General features: G+C 39.2%; 2 protein-coding genes and 2 pseudogenes across 4 annotated transcripts in view; 3 read left to right on the top strand and 1 right to left on the bottom strand.

Moving 5' to 3' along the window:
• The window catches only part of nup98 (nucleoporin 98 and 96 precursor), a 159687-nt gene extending 138806 nt beyond the window's left edge, over positions 1–20881 (bottom strand). The window contains exons 1-2 of the mRNA XM_084373860.1: positions 20778–20881; positions 20597–20677 (exon numbers count right to left, since the gene is read on the bottom strand). The gene's annotated coding sequence lies outside the window, so the exon portion shown is untranslated. The remainder of the gene's footprint in view (positions 1–20596; positions 20678–20777) is intronic.
• LOC311268994 (odorant receptor 131-2-like) lies at positions 811–1693 on the top strand (annotated as a pseudogene). Its single transcript has one exon. The product of its transcript is annotated as an odorant receptor 131-2-like (transcript).
• LOC311268992 (odorant receptor 131-2-like) lies at positions 6771–7598 on the top strand (the record flags this gene model as incomplete). The annotated part of the gene is made up of 1 exon (XM_084372978.1): positions 6771–7598. The coding sequence occupies one exon, from the start codon at positions 6771–6773 to the stop codon at positions 7596–7598; it is 828 nt and encodes a 275-aa protein (XP_084229104.1).
• LOC311268991 (odorant receptor 131-2-like) lies at positions 13216–14098 on the top strand (annotated as a pseudogene). The gene has a single exon. The product of its transcript is annotated as an odorant receptor 131-2-like (transcript).
• Positions 20882–20966: the final 85 nt, after the last annotated feature.

Here is a 20966-nt window from a genome sequence, read left to right as displayed (position 1 = left end):
ATGTAAACCAGAACAGTTGGGGAACAACAATATTCTTAACTACTGATCACAACAATTGAGTAACTAGCACTCAAAAATGATGATCATATTAGGATTTTCATTACAAAAAAAATCTTTACACATCTGTTTCACATGGTTTCATACATAAATGTGTGAACATCTGGGCATGTCACCTTCCTGTCTGAAAGTCTGTGCTGACCAGCTGGCTCCCATACTCACACAGATATTCAAAAGATCACTTGAGTGAGTTCACAAATACATCATGTTAGAAAGGTGCTGCTGCATTATAGACAAGAAAATGTTGATTAGGTTAATGAGGAGGTGGCAGTAGAGAGATTACATCACCCATGAATACATTTTTTTAACCACGTGGACATGGCGTGGCATGCTTACAGTGTCACATGAAGTAGTTGTGAAGACATGAAGCCATAAACAAAATGTGAGGGCAGGCAAACCCTGCTCTGACCAGCTCTGCTTACATGGAAACAAGCAGGACCTCTGCCCGCGTAAGCGTCTGCACAGGGAAAATGTATGTGGATGATTTAAGGTTTTGCATCTGAACTCTAAAGATGACATGTCCTCAATGTTCGAGGACTACAAACTAGACAAAAATTGCTTTGCTTTTGTATTTCATACATCAACAGTTAAATATTTATATTTGGTCTTCAATGCCTCTCTAAGATGTTGTACTTTAATCAGTCTCAGATCGTCAACATCACTGCTGAACTGTATCAGGGATTAGTGGAAAGACTGTTGTTATCCACACTGATTGGAATGCCATGCTGCCTATTCCTCTTTATTAATGGAGCAATGTTATTCACCTTGAGGAGTAAATCTGTGTTTTGTGAGACCTCCCGTTACATTCTTCTGTATAATCTACTCTTTGCAGACACTGTACTGCTGGCACTGAGCCAGTTAATGTACATACTGGCTGTTTGTAGAATAAGACTGACGTATCCTGTCTGTGGTGTCCTTGCCATGCTCACCAATCTCACAAATGTAATCTCGCCACTCACACTGGTGGTGATGTCTCTGGAGAGATATGTAGCTGTGTGTTACCCACTGAGGCATGCTCCCATCATCACCATCAGAAACACAGGGATGGCTATTTGTGTTGTTTGGACCGTCAGTTTACTTAATGTTCTCATTCGAGTTCTTTTGCTGTTAAAGTTTGCATTTGAAGACCTGCAGAGCCTGCAGATGACAGATTATTGCTCTGACATAGCTATGATTCTTGGCCCAATGTCTGATCTTTATGACAAAGCCTACACTTATTTTGTGTTCATATTAGCTAGTGTGGCAATCACTTCCTCCTATGTTGGTGTGATGGTAGCAGCCAGGTCAGCTTCCACAGACAAAGCTTCAGCCCAAAAGGCTCGTAACACACTGCTGCTGCATCTGGTGCAGCTGGGCCTCAGTCTTTTGTCAACTATGCACACCTCTATTGTTATATCACTTGCAACAACCGTACAGCGACTGCTAATCGTACGCATCAAGAGTGTTTTTTATGTGTTTATTTTCATCCTCCCTAGATGTCTGTGTTCTCTCATCTATGGGCTCAGAGATCAGACCATCAGGCCCGCCCTCATGTACCATTTATGCGGTCAACTGAAACTCAGTTGTCCCAGTAAAGGCTGAGGTCTCACAAATAACAGTGAATGATTCAAGGATTGTTTTCAGTGATGAATATTAAAATGGAACAAAACTCAATCTGTTTGTTTGAAAATGTGGTCAAATGTGAGAAAAGGGTTAATAACAACCCAAGGTACAACTGCTGCACTTACTGAGCGTATTCATGGCCCACTGTAGAGTATGCAGTATGTTAAGTAATTAACATACATATATACAAATTATAATAGAAAGTATTTCATTGTTTCCAATTGAGCAAAATCAATATAATGACTTGATGCATGCCTTATCCCTGGCCCATTTTTGTATACCATATTTCACCTCACTACAATGGAGTCCCAAGCCCAGTGGCATTAAATCTTCTTTTTAGGAGAATATGGTAGATAACTCAGTATATCATTTTTAAAAGAATGTATATCACACTTAAAAAAGGATTTGCTCCATGATATTTATGTTCTATGTCAAAACGTATATTAGTAAAATTAAATAATAAAACAGGACAGTAAATTCTTACGAGCTAAACTAAATTTTCAAAGTTGGTAATATGTTGAAACAAGTCATTTCGTGCAAAATGTTTACCATTTTGCATATTAAAGGATTTTAACGAGACAGTTCTCTATGATCTGCATGTAACACCAATGCTTACAGACCAAAAGATTGTGACTTGATATTTGTGGCTAATTCAACTGACATGTATAATTTAGTAATAATTTAGACCAACGTGTTGAATTCTGTACCTTTACATCAATATAACATAAATAAATGTCACAATTACTCAGCATTTTGCCCATATTATAAACTATCTTTGACTTGAAGACCTGGAGAGCCAACACAAAAAGGACACCTGTATAACAGTTTTTTATTGTTGTATTGTTTGTTTGTTATAACAGTATATTATAGTTATGTATTATATATAAGTACAGATGGCATTGATTATGTGTCCATATATTCATTCATGTTATTGTTTTATATCTGTGTGCATTTTCAGCTATATTCAAGGAAATATATTATTCTATTGACAAAAAGAAAACAACCCTGAAATTAGGGACTACACAATTATCGTGGAGAGACGACTTTAAAACTTTATTTTGTTCCTTTTGTTGGCAAATAAATTACCCACAAACTACAACTGTAGGGAGGTGAAGAGTTTGTAACCATAACTCCTAAAACAGTGAACAGAAGAAACAACTACACTCACACTCCTACCTGAAATGATATTCATATTTTTACTATATGTTTTTAACACTTAGGTTCATCAATATGAGTTAATTGTGATAATGCAACCTCTTACACGTCAAACAAGCGCAACTATGATAGAGTGCAGCTCAGGTATAGTTTATAGTAGGGATGTCCCGATCACGGGATCAGCATCGGGGCAAATATGGGCATTTTTTCACTGATCGGGATCGGCATCCGGATCGGCAAATTTGAACATGGACCCAAGCCCGATTATTTTTACGTCAGCTGTCGTCAACGGAGTGCAATTTACGGCAGAATGCAGACGCACACGTGACGTTAGTCTGGAGAACCTGTGGATAAAATGTCTGCAGTGTGGAAATATTTCAAATTAGAAAGCGAAAGTAGTCCAACGGTGACATGTAACAACTGCAATACGACCATTTCACGAGCTGGTAACAAAAGAGCTGCATTTAATACTACAAATTTGATACGGCACATAAACAAAAACATGAGTTCACTCAAGCAAAACAGGCAAAGGCCCCGAAGCAACAAACACTCACGGATAATTTCAAAAGGAAAGAGAAATATCCTCGAGTCAGCGACATGGCCAAAAATATTACAAAGAAGGTAACTGAATTCATCGCTCTGGATAACAAGTCCATCTCTGTAGTAGAAGATAAGGGTTTAGTTACTGACTTTGTTTACTTTGTTGTTTTTGTTAAAAAACAAAAAACAAATGATAACTAATGTTGCAATAGGATATGTAGAATAAGAAAGAGCCATATGAAAGTATTTACTTTGTTTCAACAAAATAAAAAAAACCTTTTAAGGAACAGCTTGGATGCAGGTGATTTTTTCTTAATGCAGCTGTATTATCTAGGAAAATATTAGTTAGGGCTAAGTATTGGATTGGGACTCGGTATCGGCAGATACTAAATATTAAATGACTCGGATCAGGATCGGGGTAAAAAGAACCTGATCAGGGCATCCCTACTTTATAGTCCAGGTAAACTGACTTAACCTTTTGACTTACCCGAATCTCAACAAGATTCACAGTACATGAACAATTAAAGCAACACTAGGTAGTTTTTCGACCTTAAAATAATGTTTCTAAACTCAGTTAAGTGGTAGAGAAACGGTTAATAGGATGAATGGTGACGTCTCTGCAGCCTGAGGGGAGTCGCGCCGGCAGCAACTGCACTGTGTAACTTCTCAGAGCGGGTCGGAACCTGTCTGACGTAAAGGCGTCTAGTGCGACCTGCTTTATGGCATACGTCATACGTTTTTTTGTCGGTGGATTTAGCCAGCAGCTACTTGGATTTTTCGTAAACCAACGCCATGGCTGAGCCAGCGAAAAAAGCCAAGAAGGTGTTGTCCGAGGAGGCGAAGAAAAGAAAAACAGAAAGTGATAGAACAGAGCCCAGACACGGATAAATATTGGACCAGCTTACACTCGGTGGCGCGAGCTGAGTACGAAATGGGTTACAAGACTGATGGCGACCTAGCCTTGATGCTACTGGATTTGTAAGTCATATATTCCATATATACATATTTATTATCTTACCGACATTTACTTTGAGTTGATTTGTTGTTATGTTGTGTTCATTGACACACTATTTGTCCTAAGTTTATAACTGTAATAAAGCCGGGAGATAAGCTAATGCTGTCTGTTTTGATAGCTTGCTCGTTTTCATGTAGTGACTGTAAACGATGACTAACTTACTAAAACACTATGAACGTCTTGTCTTGAAAAGTTGCAGATTCCTTAGTTCATGCAGATAATCAACGTAATTGTTGAACAGTGTGGTCGGGAGGTAACGTTAGGCTATTGTTATTATCAGTAATGTTAGCATGCTACTTACTGTTGTCGTACCGAGTTGGTTGTAGTTATTACACCAAACACAACGTCAACTTGCGATTGTATTTAGTAACTCCCGAAAACATAGTTATATTTTCAGACGTTACTAAACACATTCATGCCCAAGCGTTGTGTTTTGGAAGTAACTTAGTCGGTGCAATCACTATAACCAACTCTGTATGAGAATAATTCTAGCATGCTAATGTGCTGTGTAGCCTATATGCTAACAAACTACCAACTGCTATCTCTGAATCTAGCTTGGCACTCGATTGAGGTTTTTTGAGACGATTTTGTGATTCGCCGGCTCCTTCAACAAATTCACATTTTCATTTTCCCCAGGGATGCTCGTACAGCGACAGTATTTACGACACTGGTAACAGATAATTGCACGTCTCAACCAGCTGGGGGTAGTAATGAGTCCAAACTACCTAGTGTTGCTTTAAAGGATAACTACCGTTTTTTACAACCTGGACCTTATTTCTAGCAAACTATATGGTCATTTACTCACCCAGATAACTTTGGTGTCATTTGAAGTCGTTCGGACGAAATTAGATCCGAAGTAGCGCCGATATATCCATATAATGCGAGTAACGGGGCATCGACACACAGCCTCTATAACACATTATCTGCCATGAAACTAGTTCATTTCACCAATATTTTGTTACGATATGCTAGTGCTATTCCCCTCTGAGTCCGGGCTCGTCCGTTATCAACATCCGGGGTCAAACTAGCAGTAGCAGCTACAGGTAAACAAGCTGGGCTGTCGCGGGTGCGCGCGCAGCTCAGAGACAACATCTTCCAGGTCAGAGGTAGTAGGGCAACCTTCAGACCCCGGATGTTGATAACGGACGAGCCCGGACTCAGAGGGGAATAGCACTAGCATATCGTAACAAAATATTGGTGAAATGAACTAGTTTCGTGGTAGATAATGCGTTATATAGAGGCTGTGTGTCGATGCCCCGTTACTCGCATTATATGGATATATCGGCGCTACTTCGGATCTAATTTCGTCCGAACGACGCCGAATGACACCAAAGTTTTCTGGGTGAATAAATGAACATATATTTTGCTGGAAATAAGGTCCAGGTTGTAAAAAACGGTAGTTATCCTTTAAGGCTAAGAACACAGTTGGGACTGTGCAAAAAATCAGCATTACATCCTCATTGTGATATAGACTATATATATATATATCATCTTAGATTTTGGTTATCCTCATATCCTGATATGGTATAACTATAGTCTTTACCTGGTTTTAAAGGCTACATTACAGAAAAGTGACTTTTTTTTCTAAACCTACCAGATTACTATATTATCAGCCGCGACAACATCATCTGGTAATGTTTTCATCTTGTCAGTCACAGGAACTAACACACTCGACACTCATACTCAACAATTGAGTAACTAGCACTCAAAAATGATGATTTTATTAGGATTTTCATTACAAAGAAGATCTTTACACATCTGTTTCACATAGTTTCATACATAAATGTGTGAACATCTGGTCATGTCACCTTCCTGTCTGAAAGTCTGTGCTGACCAGCTGGCTCCCATACTCACACAGATCTTCAAATGATCACTGGAGTGAGTTCACAAATACTTCATGTTAGGAAATGCTGCTGCATCATAGATAAGAAAATGTTGACAAGGGTAATGAGGAGGTGGCAGTACAGAGATTACATCACCCATGAATACATTTTTTAACCACGTGGACATGTCATGGCATGCTGACAGTGTCACGTGAAGTAGTTATGAGAACATAAGGACATAAATAAAATGTGAAGGCAGGCAAACCCTGCAGACCAGCTCTGCTTACAAGGAAACAAGCAGGACCTCAATCGCTTAAGTGTCTGCACAGGGAAAATGTATGTGGATGATTGAAGGTTTTGCATCTGAACTCTAAAGATGACATGTCCTCAATGTTCGAGGACTACAAACTAGACAAATATTTATATTTGGTCTTCAATGCCTCTCTAAGATGTTGTACTTTAATCAGTCTCAGATCGTCAACATCACTGCTGAACAGTATCAGGGATTAGTGGAAAGACTGTTGTTATCCACACTGATTGGAATGCCATGCTGCCTATTCCTCTTTATTAATGGAACAATGTTATTCACCTTGAGGAGTAAATCTGTGTTTTGTGAGACCTCCCGTTACATTCTTCTGTATAATCTACTCTTTGCAGACACTGTACTGCTGGCACTGAGCCAGTTAATGTACATACTGGCTGTTTGTAGAATAAGACTGACGTATCCTGTCTGTGGTGTCCTTGCCATGCTCACCAATCTCACAAATGTAATCTCGCCACTCACACTGGTGGTGATGTCTCTGGAGAGATATGTAGCTGTGTGTTACCCACTGAGGCATGCTCCCATCATCACCATCAGAAACACAGGGATGGCTATTTGTGTTGTTTGGACCGTCAGTTTACTTAATGTTCTCATTCGAGTTCTTTTGCTGTTAAAGTTTGCATTTGAAGACCTGCAGAGCCTGCAGATGACAGATTCTTGCTCTGACATAGCTATGATTCTTGGCCCAATGTCTGATCTTTATGACAAAGCCTACACTTATTTTGTGTTCATATTAGCTAGTGTGGCAATCACTTCCTCCTATGCTGGTGTGATTGTAGCAGCCAGGTCAGCTTCCACAGACAAAGCTTCAGCCCAAAAGGCTCGAAACACACTGCTGCTGCATCTGGTGCAGCTGGGCCTCAGTCTTTTGTCAACTATGCACACCTCTATTGTTATATCACTCGCAAAAACCCTAAAACGATTACTAATCGTACGCATTAAGAATGTTTTTTATGTGTTTATTTTCATCCTCCCTAGATGTCTTTGTTCTCTCATCTATGGGCTCAGAGATCAGACAATCAGGCCCGCCCTCATGTACCATTTATGCGGTCAACTGAAACTCAGTTGTCCCAGTAAAGGCTGAGGTCTCACAAATAACAGTGAATGATTCGAGGATTGTTTTCAGTGATGAATATTAAAATGGAACAAAACTCAATCTGTTTGTTTGAAAATGTGGTCAAATGTGAGAAAAGGGTCAATAACAACCCAAGGTACAACTGCTGCACTTACTGAGCGTATTCATGGCCCACTGTAGAGTATGCAGTATGTTAAGTAATTAACATACATATATACAAATTATAATAGAAAGTATTTCATTGTTTCCAATTGAGCAAAATCAATATAATGTCTTGATGCATGCCTTATCCCTGGCCCATTTTTGCATACCATATTTCACCTCACTGCAATGGAGTCCCGAGCCCAGTGGCATTAAATCTTCTTTTCAGGAGAATATGGTAGATAACTCAGTATATCATTTTTAAAAGAATGTATATCACACTTCGCAATTAAAAAAGGATTTCCTCCATGATATTTATGTTCTATGTCAAAACGTATATTAGTAAAATGAAATAATAAAACAGGACAGTAAATTCTTACAGACCAAAAGATTGTGACTTGAATATTGTGGCTAATTCAACTGACATGTATAATTTAGTAATAATTTAGACCAGCGTGTTGAATTCTGTACTTTTACATCAACATAACATAAATAAATGTCACAATTACTCAGTACCTTGCCCATATTATAAACTATCTTTGATTTGAAGACCTGGAGAGCCAACACAAAAAGGACACCTGTATAACAGTTTTTTATTGTTGTATTGTTTGTTTGTTTGTTATAACAGTATACTATAGTTATGTATTATATATAAGTACAGATGGCATCGATTATGTGTCCATATATTCATTCATGTTATTGTTTTATATCTATGTGTGCATTTTCAGCTATATTCAAGAAAATATATTATTCTATTGACAAAAGAAAACAACCCTGAAATTAGGGACTACACAATTATCGTGGACAGATGACTTTAAAATGATATTTTGTTCCTTTTGTTGGCAAATAAATTATATATATATATATATATATACATATAAGGGCCGGGACTCGATTAAAAAAATTTATCTAATTAATTAGAGGCTTTGTAATTAATTAATCGAAATTAATCGCATTTTTAATTGCATATAAATATTTGACCTGAGAACACATAACACATGAATACATAAGCTTTAGCAACAAAACATTGTTTTTTGTTTTTTTCAGGGTGGTACTTAACCAAGACCAATAGACTAGGGATTCAAATTATCGATTAATTCATTAATCGTTAGTTGATTAACGATTACCTGATAAGATGCAATTTTCCCGAGAACCTAAATTTAAGGGGAAAATTTAAGCTGACCATTCCTTATACAGGACTCTACACTAGTTTGTTAGTTTATTTTTAGAGCACAGCACAATGAAAAATGTTTAAGTAACACATTATTTGGTAAATGGTCTTTCCTGCCACTACCATATGATAATTACTGTATTTAACTACTTAAATCGCAGTAGCATAAATTGATTTTTTGAACTCAGCCTGATGTAAGTAAGGGATAATGTAATGTAACTATACATTATCCCGCTTATTACACGGCCTTACGAGTGAAATAAATAATAAATAATCACCCACAATGATTCAGCAGCGACAAGGATTGTTCGGTAAAGTTTTAACTTTCACTTTCATTTTCACGGCCGGCCTGAGAGAGGAGCTGGACAGCGTGCTGTGGTTGGTGTAACGCGTTGAAAGTCCAGCTGTCTTGCTTATGTTGCTATATGTTGCCAGGGCGGATCAGAGCGCCGTCCCTAGCTGCTCTCATGTGTCCAGTCACAGACAAGATCTGATGACTTTCAAGGCCGGCCTGAGAGAGGAGCTGGACAGTGGTGCTGTCTTGCTTATGCTGCTATTGCCAGGGCGCCAGTGTCGGCGGCTTTTTAACTCGTTAAATAATTGTGCTCCAGTATAATCGGTACGCCTGAAACTCATCCAGTGAGAAACGTTCCGCGGTGCAAAAATAAGTGCCATTAAAATGCGTTAATTTTTTTAACGCATTAATTTTTGTGTAATTAATTAATCTTAATTAACGCGTTAAAGTCCCGGCCCTAATATATATATATATATATATATATCATCTTAGATTTTGGTTATCCTCATATCCTGATACGGCATAACTATAGTCTTTACCTGGTTTTAAAGGCTGCATTACAGAAAAGTGACTTTATTTTCTACACCTACCAGACTACTATATTATCATCCGCGACAACGTCAACTGGTAATGTTTTCACCTTGTCAGTCACAGGAACTAACACAGAAGCAGTTTTTAGTATTTTCCCAGGTGTTTACATGTCTGTCTGTACTATGTGGACAGATTTTGTGAACATGATAGTGTCACAATCGTGTAAGATGCAGTAACGAAACTTGACAGGTGTTTAGTTGAGATCAAAATGAAAGCCAAGTTAGAAGGAGGGTGCAGACTGACCAAGAGTTGGAGGTAGGGTGGTGCCAAACCCACTCTTCACGCCCTGTTCCACATTGCTTTTGATGCAGTCTTGAAACTTTATATGAGTTTAAAGGTGGGTGTGGTCCAACCCATAAGTACTGACTACTGTAACAATGTTGTAATGCCTGCTGTGTAGTCATGGGTAGGATGCCAACATACTGATGGGCATCGCGGCTGATGTGATTGGATCGCAGAGGATCTCTAGTTCATCAAAAAATCTCATTGTGTTAATATTTTGTGAAAGTACTGATAGTCACCCCTATAACATTGTCGCAATATCGATTTCAAAGCAGGGTGGGGCAATGTCTCCCCGAATTGGTATATGACGATGTCCAAGGTGAAACGTCGTGATGGACAATGACATTGTTGTTTTGGGGGGTAATGTGTTTCCAAATTTGAGGTAGTGTGTCCCTTCATTGCCGTCACCCTCCACCTGTCTTACCCAGCAGACAAAACTGTCTCCAATTACCACCAACATACATCTCCATGCCGAGTTTAAAAAGCGTCTACTTCCCGCAACACTTCTGTAACTTCGCTGTGTCCTGCCTCACAAGCTTAAAACAAAGTTAGCTGGCTAGCTATTCTGAGGAAGCTGAGTCAAGAAAACTGTGAGTGAAAACGGCGTGGTTGAATGAAACACCATAACAGTTGCCTGCAGAAAAGAAACACTGCTGACAAGTATGTGTCCGAGCACCTTGGCTTCACCTAACTGAGCTGGTTTAACAAGAAAATATTTAACAGGACAACAAAGCTCTTTTCATTTTCTCTAACACATCACAAACAACAACAACTCCGGGGGGAGACACCACTTAATTGTGCTGTCTGGCGGGACAACATCAAGATTACAATGTTACAATGGTTAGGGCTCAGGACAATGGCATCCTTCATCAATCCAACCTTATATCGAGGTATTTGAATTAATCGCTCAGTCCTAGCATCTATGAAGTGATTTAAAGGGCTGTTTTAAAAATATCAAGTAATACCGTATATTGTGTATATTGATAAAAAGATAGCATTATTATTTCAAGGCCATTTTGCCCAAACCTAAGCACAATAACTACAAATAAATTCACCTGTATCTCAACAACACAGGATTTACAGCACAGGTACGCCCAATTAAAACCAACAGCACAAGAACAAAACACACCGCTCTGAATCACAAATAAAAAACAAGTTTAAACCATCTCTAATATTAACAAAGATAAAGCATAAACAACTGACAGCAATCCATGGGGTCACAAAAAGCATACACAGAGATACTAACTTAATCTAAATTAATAATAAAATAGTCTTACCTTACACAGTGGACGTTTTCCTGGCTCCTTGTGAGAAATTATCCAAAATATGATGAAAGTCCAATGTATCCGTCAGTTCAGAGACAAAGTGCCTTGAAGCATTTTTGCATCGTTTTGTTGAAAATTCACTATTAATCCAGGACAAGTGAGAAAATGGCTGCCGCTCCTCCTCACCCAACTACGGTAAACAGATGGTGTGCCAAAAAGTGACAGTCCGATATGGCCAGAATTTGAGTTTAAAATAGAGGTTGACCAATAGTGGATTTTTAAAGGCCAATATAATAGCAATATTTGGGAGAAGAAGAAAAAAACTATTGCCGATTAATCTGCCAACATAATATATATACATATATATATACATTTATAAAATCAAAACAGCGATTATATTTTGTACAGGTACAACATAATCATGTCAGTGACATGGCAGAGCCTCACCTGTCATCATGTACAAAAAAATAATAAACAAATAAATTAAATGGTTGTATTTATCAAATGGTTTGAACTATAATCTCATTTTCCATTTAACTTAAACAACTTCGATTGGTTTTTATAAAAAAAAAAAAACGCTGAATTTTCGCATTTCCGTTCAAATATGGGGAAGAGATTACAGTGAGGCAGCAGCAAGCTGAGCCTCACCTTTGATTGCGCAATCCCTCACAAACTGTTCTCTGCCATCCAATGAGAGCGTGTCACTGTCTCTCTGTATGTCGCCAATCAAATGTTTCAAACACTTTAAATATATGCCCCCCGGACTTCCCATACTTTAGCTGACGTATATAATATATGTGTATAACCTGTTTCGTGTGCTCAGCGATCTTACAACTGCAGTGAGGAGGCACTGGGTGAGGTAGGCAGTTGTCTTGCCTCAAGGTAGGAGGCACTCGTGAGCCCAGAACTTCTAAATGCTACTCCGCAGCTGTAGAGTAAGTGACAGCGCGCTAGCAACAATCTTAAGAGTCCATGCTTACGATCGAGTCAAGTGCAGTGATATTTTTCCCCCCTCTCGCCCCGCCTGGATTTACAATGGAGGATTTTATATCCAAGCTCAGACAACTTTCTAAACTGGACTTTCAATCGAAACAGGATGTAATAAATAAAGCGAGTCTAATGAAACACTGACAACTGTTTTGTAAAATAAAAATAAGAACAGATGCCCATAACAGCAGCAGTTGCCGTGGCAGGGCAGTGAATGCCTCAACTTGAGTTGCCGGTGTCACATAGTTTCGAAGGAACTATAGTTTCTGAAAGTCTGTGCTGACCAGCTGGCTCCCATACTCACACAGATCTTCAAAAAATCGCTGGAGTGAGTTCACAAATACTTCATGTTAGGAAGGTGCTGCTGCATCATTGATGAGAAAATGTTGAGTAGGTTAATCAGGAGGTGGCAGTAGAGAGATTACCTCACCCATTAATACATTTTTTAACCACAAGGACATGGAGTGGCATGCTGACAGCGTCACGTGAGGTAGTTGTGAGGACATGAAGCCATAAACAAAATGTGAGGGCAGGCAAACCCTGCAGACCAGCTCTGCTTACATGGAAACAAGCAGGACCTCTACCCGCCTAAGTGTCTGCACAGGGAAAATGTATGTGGATGATTTAAGGTTTTGCAACTGAACTCTAAAGATGACATGTCCTCAATGTTCGAGGACGACAAACTAGAAAAAAATTGCTTTGCTTTTGTATTTCACTTACGTCAACAATTAAATATTCATATTTGGTCTTCGATGCCTCTCTAAGATGTTGTACTTTAATCAGTCTCAGATCGTCAACATCACTGCTGAACTGTATCAGGGATTAGTGGAAAGACTGTTGTTATCCACACTGATTGGAATGCCATGCTGCCTATTCCTCTTTATTAATGGAACAATGTTATTCACCTTGAGGAGTAAATCTGTGTTTTGTGAGACCTCCCGTTACATTCTTCTGTATAATCTACTCTTTGCAGACACTCTACTGCTGGCACTGAGTCAGTTACTGTACATACTGGCTGTTTGTAGAATAAGACTGACGTATCCTGTCTGTGGTGTCCTTGCCATGCTCACCAATCTCACAAATGAAATCTCACCACTCACACTGGTGGTGATGTCTCTGGAGAGATATGTAGCTGTGTGTTACCCACTGAGGCATGCTCCCATCATCACCATCAGAAACACAGGGATGGCTATTTGTGTTGTTTGGACCGTCAGTTTACTTAATATTCTCATTCGAGTTCTTTTGCTGTTAAGGTTTGCATTTGAAGACCTGCAGAGCCTGCAGATGACAGATTCTTGCTCTGACATAGCTATGATTCTTAGCCCAATGTCTGATCTTTATGACAAAGCCTACACTTGTTTTGTGTTCATATTAGCTAGTGTGGCAATCACTTCCTCCTATGTTGGTGTGATGGTAGCAGCCAGGTCAGCTTCCACAGACAAAGCTTCAGCTCAAAAGGCTCGTAACACACTGCTGCTGCATCTGGTGCAGCTGGGCCTCAGTCTTTTGTCAACTATGCACACCTCTATTGTTATATCACTTGCAACAACCCGACAGCGATTGCTAATCGTACGCATTAAGAATGTTTTTTATGTGTTTATTTTCATCCTCCCCAGATGTCTGAGTTCTCTCATCTATGGGCTCAGAGATCAGACCATCGGGCCCGCCCTCATGTACCACTTATGCGGTCAACTGAAACTCAGTTGTCCCAGTAAAGGCTGAGGTCTCACAAATAACAGTGAATGATTCAAGGATTGTTTTCAGTGATGAATATTAAAATGGAACAAAACTCAATCTGTTTGTTTGAAAATGTGGTCAAATGTGAGAAAAGGGTTAATAACAACCCAAGGTACAACTGCTGCACTTACTGAGCGTATTCATGGCCCACTGTAGAGTATGCAGTATGTTAAGTAATTAACATACATATATACAAATTATAATAGAAAGTATTTCATTGTTTCCAATTGAGCAAAATCAATATAATGACTTGATGCATGCCTTATCCCTGGCCCATTTTTGCATACCATATTTCACCTCACTGCAATGGAGTCCCGAGCCCAGTGGCATTAAATCTTCTTTTCAGGAGAATATGGTAGATAACTCAGTATATCATTTTTAAAAGAATGTATATCACACTTAAAAAAGGATTTGCTCCATGATATTTATGTTCTATGTCAAAACGTATATTAGTAAAATTAAATAATAAAACAGGACAGTAAATTCTTACAAGCTAAACTAAATTTTCAAAGTTGGTAATATGTTGAAACAAGTCATTTCGTGCAAAATGTTTACCATTTTGCATATTAAAGGATTTTAACGAGAAAGTTCTCTATGATCTGCATGTAACACCAATGCTTACAGACCAAAAGATTGTGACTTGATATTTGTGGCTAATTCAACTGACATGTATAATTTAGTAATAATTTAGACCAGCCTGTTGAATTCTGTACTTTTACATCAATATAACATAAATAAATGTCACAATTACTCAGCATTTTGCCCATATTATAAACTATCTTTGACTTGAAGACCTGGAGAGCCAACACAAAAAGGACACCTGTATAACAGTTTTTTATTGTTGTATTGTTTGTTTGTTATAACAGTATATTATAGTTATGTATTATATATAAGTACAGATGGCATTGCTTATGTGTCCATATATTCATTCATGTTATTGTTTTATATTTGTGTGCATTTTCAGCTATATTCAAGAAAATATATTATTCTATTGACAAAAAGAAAACAACCCTGGAATTAGGGACTACACAATTATCGTGGACAGATGACTTTAAATGAATAAATGAATAAATAAAGCATGCTAGTCTGACCTCGCTATTAAAACGAACATTTCATATCCACCATTAGTGCTAGACCTTAGTTATTAGTGAAAATAGAATCACTAAAACAGTGACATTGTTACAGTTACATCAGCACCATGGACAGCAATGCACATCAAACAAGCGCAACTATGATAGAGTGCAGCTCAGGTATACTTTATAGTCCACTAATAGATTCACAGTACATGAACACTTAAAGCAAAGAACACAATAGGGACTGGGCAAAAAATCAGTATTACAATCGTTATTGTGATATAGACTATATATACATCATCTTAGATTTGGGTTATCCTCATATCCTGATATGGCATAACTATAGTTTTTACCTGGTTTTAAAGGCTGCATTACAGAAAAGTGACTTTATTTTCGAAAATTTAGGCTTCAAATATATAACGCAACACCATCACCTTGTCCACGATAGGGACAGGGCACAGAAGACAGCCAGGCCAGCAGAAAAAGAAACCATTCTGTTCACGTTACGTTACTTCATACTGAACTTACCAAAGCACTGGATTGTTGCAGCGTATGAAGCATTTGAAATTCACGCAGTGCTTGGGGCCCGTATCTTCATTTTTTCCAGGCAGAAATATTTGGCAGCGTGCAAGGGAGCACTCGGATGACGCGTTTGCGCAGTGAAAGAAAAAAATGCTGCACGTGACTAAACTCTGTGAATCTCTCGATGTCTTACCAAGGTTTGCATTAGATAAGTATGTAAGTCATCGTTGCAACATCTTACAGGTCAAACGATATTAAGTTGTTTATTATGCTGTTTATTGTTAGTTAGAAATTGTTAGTTATTTCGCATATTATATTCCCAGACATTTTGGCAATTGACATTTTCATCTGCCAGACAACTCACACATGATAATGGAGCTGTTTGTGGCTTACCTAAACCTTGCTCCTTTCATCTGGAATTAAGGGCAATTGAAGAATGAATAACTATAACAATAAATATAAAATGCGTTGTCTTTATGATCATCCATATTCATGGATAGAATCCACATTGCATATACACATCACAACTATAACAACAACAACAACAAGAGTGGTGACGTATATCTTTGGGATCCCTCTGAAAGACTGACAGGCAATCAAAATCCATCTGAATTTGCAGGACATCATTTCGCTGGATTTAAGGAATATTTCTTTTACCAAAAAAAGTTACAGCAGTGCTCATAATATTGGTTTCTAAATGTAACCTGCCCATTTTATGTAGGCTAACTTTTTAGATGATCTTCTCTATTACAACTTATGAAATGCTTATAGCACATATATTGTGCTGCAATTATATGATCCCCGGAAAAACTGATGTTGACTTATGCAAAAGTATGAATAAAATGCAATAATAATAATGAATAAAATGTCATTTCATCTTTGAATAATTTAATAAAACCAGATTCTACTGGGTTTTATTGTTTGCAGTCTTGTAAAAAGTACTCGAAATATACATATATTGGGAAAAGATATGCTAAAATATGGTAAAAGTTAAAGTCACATGTGAATAGTGCTTGACTACAAGTCTTAAAGTGGCTGATATTAACTGCACTTAAAAGTAATTTCTGGCAGTAAACGGACTAAATTATCAGAAGTACAAGTGAAGGTTAATTACACATATGTTTACATATATGTATATACTGTATACTCAGGGTACACTGATTATCGACCTGGCTGATTATTAAACATTTTTCTGATTCCTAATCAGTTTTTAAATCTGATTGTGGATAAATTAAATTATTTTAAAAAAGTGCTACTTTGGCTCTGATGCAGCATGTAATCTGCAATGTAACTAAAGTTGTCAAATAAATGTTGTGGAGTAAAAGTACAGTATTTGCCACCAAAAAAAAGTAAAAGTACCTCTACATGGTACTTAAAGGAACTTGGGGCAGGATTTGTGAACAAATAAACATGCATTTTTTGTTTTTTAATGTTAATAGGTGATAAAGCGTTCAAAACCAAAAAGAATGAGCCCACCCACGTATCTCTCCATTGCCTTGAACAGGCTGCGTGCTGCATAATGTACTGCAATTCAGGCCCGAATTTCCAGCGGTCCTGCGTCTTGTGGACGTGACGTCAGATGACACTGAATGTGCGTCCTTGGATACGGGAAGAAGACAAGCACAGTCCCCAACTAATATTTGGGTAGTAATGGATTCTGCTACAGCCAGCAAACAATCCACCACCACAAAAGTCCACTAAAAAGTCATACTAAGAAGAAATAAAGGTTTGAGTCGAAACGAAATTACAACCAAAGCCAGGCTGGCACCCGAATAAACATTGGATACACGTTCGACTCATGGAGACAGCTCCAACTTGAATTGGGACTGAAAACAGATGCTGACATGGCTCATTTCCTAGTAACCAGGTAAAACATTACAGGTCATGTTTAGAGCTTGATTTGAAAATCATATGAGATCACCGAGGACTCGGAGTGACCCAACATGCAAAGTAGCGTTAGCTGCAAACATGTAACTTAGTCCACCGCTGTGGAACACTGAATAGTTACAGACTGCACATTTTCCACAGTCCTTTAGTCTGAAACCGAAGAGTTAGAAATATGTCCTTTATATATGAGACCGAAAGCCCAACCTGTTATCAGTGAGGTGACGTTAGCAGCTGTATGTAGCCACAGGCTAACGGTTTGTTTGTGTCTGTGTAGTAACATTACAGCGGTCGACAATATAAATGGCCCGGTGTCCCGGACGTACTTTAAAACCGTCAGGGTCACCAGAACGCTCCAAGCATGGATTAAAGTTCTCCGTCGCTACAACGGATTTCCGTCATTCAAACTTAACAGAGGCGACTTGTGAGATCAATGTAGATCGGAGGAGAACTGTTGGCTGATGTTTATTGACAGATTGTCACACTCTACAGCCAATTGTATCGATAACAGCGTGTGCGTGCCTGACCAATGACAGTGCAGTGACCCACGGGGCGGGATCTCAACACGGAGCGGGGCTAAAGTTTAGCTGCTTAGCTAGCAAGGACTCGTCGCGCTGCTACGTTATCAACTGAGTTCAGTCAGCACGTGAGAACTCGTCTGACACGGAGAGTCTCCTGTTGTGTGCTACATGTGTGAAATAACAACTATAGTCTGGACTTTGTCTGCAGTGTATCTGTGTAAACGGCTTCATTCAGCGTCTCTCTGGTACCGTGTGTTACCATGGTTACAGGAACGCCCTGAAACTTTATAATGATGATCAATAAGAAGTGTTTGGTTAGTTTGACTGTACAGAGTCATGAATGTTGCCTGATTGTAGCTCAATGCTGAAATCTTGTATTATAACATATAGAACAAAGCCTCAGAGCTTCTTTGATTATTAACATGCTAGTGATGACAGAAAGGTGATAACTCGCCATCAGACTGCAGACTGCTGTTTGTATGATGTATTTTTCTGTTAAACGATAAGAGGCTCACTTTAAACAATATTATTAATAATAATAATTAATGATAATGATGATGATGAGAAGAAGTAGAAAAATAGCGTACTGAAAAGTTCTGTAGATGGAGGATTATTTGAAAGAGTAAAACTTGAGAAGCTTGGCAAAAAAAAAAGGCACAGATTGATTTCATAGATTGAAAATTAAATTGAAAAGACAAAAAACATTTTAAGTAAAAAAATCAACCAACTGAGGAGGAGACGGAGGAAGAACTTTTTGACCTCGGTACTGCAGTATTAAAATAAATGTTATTAAATCAAATTGTTCTTTTTTTTTTTTTTTTTATTATGGGGATCGATTCCTGGGCCAGTGGTTACAATGGTGGGGCCAGTGATCTTCAAAAGCCCGGAGGGCCAGTGGCAAATTTCCCTTATTGTCTACCCTTGCATTAGCCGCTTACACACAGCAATCCCAGCAACAGCAATGCCGTCTTTGCTTTCGCCTGTGCCTTTCAGATTACATCAACCGTAACGGTAAATCGCCACGATTGTGTGTCGCTACACACAGCGGGCCGGCTTCCCGGCTGCTTCGTGTGTGTAGGGGATAAGGCGTCAGCTACACTGCTGTGAAGAGTTAATGCCGCTCCTGCGCCAGCTCAGCTGATGGCTGCAGTTACCCTGACGGCCATCACTACTGAGTCTTATTTCTTGATCCTGCACCAAGTTCCTTTAAGGTAGGGTTTGTCAACGGGGGCGCTCTTAACATTGTGGGGGGTGCTGGGAGCGTGAGGGCTGAGAGGGGGGCGCTCAGGCACAAATGGGGGGCGCCACAACTTGGCTCGTACAAAGTTCATTTGGACTCTACATTTTAAACTTTCATGGTTTCCCAACTTTTTTAGTGCAAATAACCGACCTAAAAAGTCTACTTTATGGGTGTTTCAATAAATTCTACTGAACTACATGTTATGAGATCGGTGTGTGTCCTTTTAAGAGCGAGAGCGGTGTGTGTGTGTGTGTGTGTGTGTGTGTGTGTGTGTGTGGTCGAGAGAGGTGAGCGAGCGAGAGTAGAAGCGGTCAAGAGGAAAAAGTGTATCTTAACGTTCATATATAGTTTCATAATAATAAAGCTGCTGTCTGAGCCCAAGAACCCAAGTCTGCTGCTTCCACTGCTGGGCAAAAGGAAAGAGATATCCTCTCTGCTCCCTGACCATGATCGGACGAGCCGAGCAGGAACGGTCTCCATTGTAACGCTCGTAAACAATAAATAAATCAATGAATAAAGCGCCCTGTACAGGGCCTGTGCAGCCCTATAGTCCCCTTCTTTAAAATAGGCTTCTTTTTTCTCTTCTTTTTTTCCTTGGTTCATGTCAGCGTCTCAGTCCTCAGGCAATGACCATTGCGTTTTAAATGTTTAATAAGCCTTGAGTGCATTAATTAACGCACAAGCGATTTCTGTTTTTTATTGGTCCATTCACTGTTGTTCAGGTGAAGTGTGCGTGTTGTTGGCCTCTCGGACCACATTAGCCCACTAAAACTAATTTTCAACAAATTCTGCTGTGGTGGTATTTTTATGGTAAGTTCCACGTTGCTTAATACACCTGGGGTTATTTTCAAATGTTGTGATATTGTGAAGTGATATAAACGTTAACCACTTCTTTTCAGACTTAATATGCAATTCATTCATCATCCTCGGAAAGCTGTGTGGCCTTCCTCTCAGTAGAAACACCAGTTTGACTTAAACTCTATCTCACAGCTCTTTGCAGAAAGACCCTAGCAACTCAAGAGCTCAGGGTCCCATTACAACTAAAATAACATTTCCATGTTGTTTACCAGTTTCTCCAGGCATAGTGTTGAGTTATATACAAACATGGCCTACTATATGTGTCAAAAACATACATTTTGGAGGCAATGTTCAAATTAAAATCCATGCTTTCATTTCCTATAAAATGGTCAGATTTGCCAAAACCCATAACAGAACATATAGTAGTAGCATATGGATGTGCTCAATCGTTATCGTTACTGTGTCGTTACATATATGGCGTGGACGGCCGGTTCACTCACCCTGGCTGCTGGTGGTGAAAATGGCGGACCAGGCCCGGGAGGGCAGAGGAGATGGCGGGAGAGCGGACCCGGCGCTGGCTGCTAGCTTAGAGGAAACGACAGAGCTAACGTTAGCTCCCGTGTCATTACTGGACTCTAACGACAAACTCATAACGACATGGTTCCTGTTGTGTGGCTGTACCTTCTCAGTGATGAGCCTCATCAGGTGAGCGTTTCTTCTTGGTTAACCTCCTCAGTCCACCTTCACAGGGAAGGGTTGCTGACACGTCCTCTGAGGCAGCCGGAGGTGACTGAGGTGAAGCGTGGCCCCGCGAAGATCACGCAAACTCTCGGCGGATGACGTCACTGACGTCGCTACGTACGAAACCGA

The sequence above is a fragment of the Pagrus pagrus genome (assembly GCF_965226575.1).
Source record: "Pagrus pagrus genome assembly, chromosome: 14".
Classification (NCBI taxonomy): domain Eukaryota; kingdom Metazoa; phylum Chordata; class Actinopteri; order Spariformes; family Sparidae; genus Pagrus; species Pagrus pagrus.
Note: the sequence above shows the minus strand (reverse complement) of the source record. Positions and strands in the feature narration are given on the sequence as shown.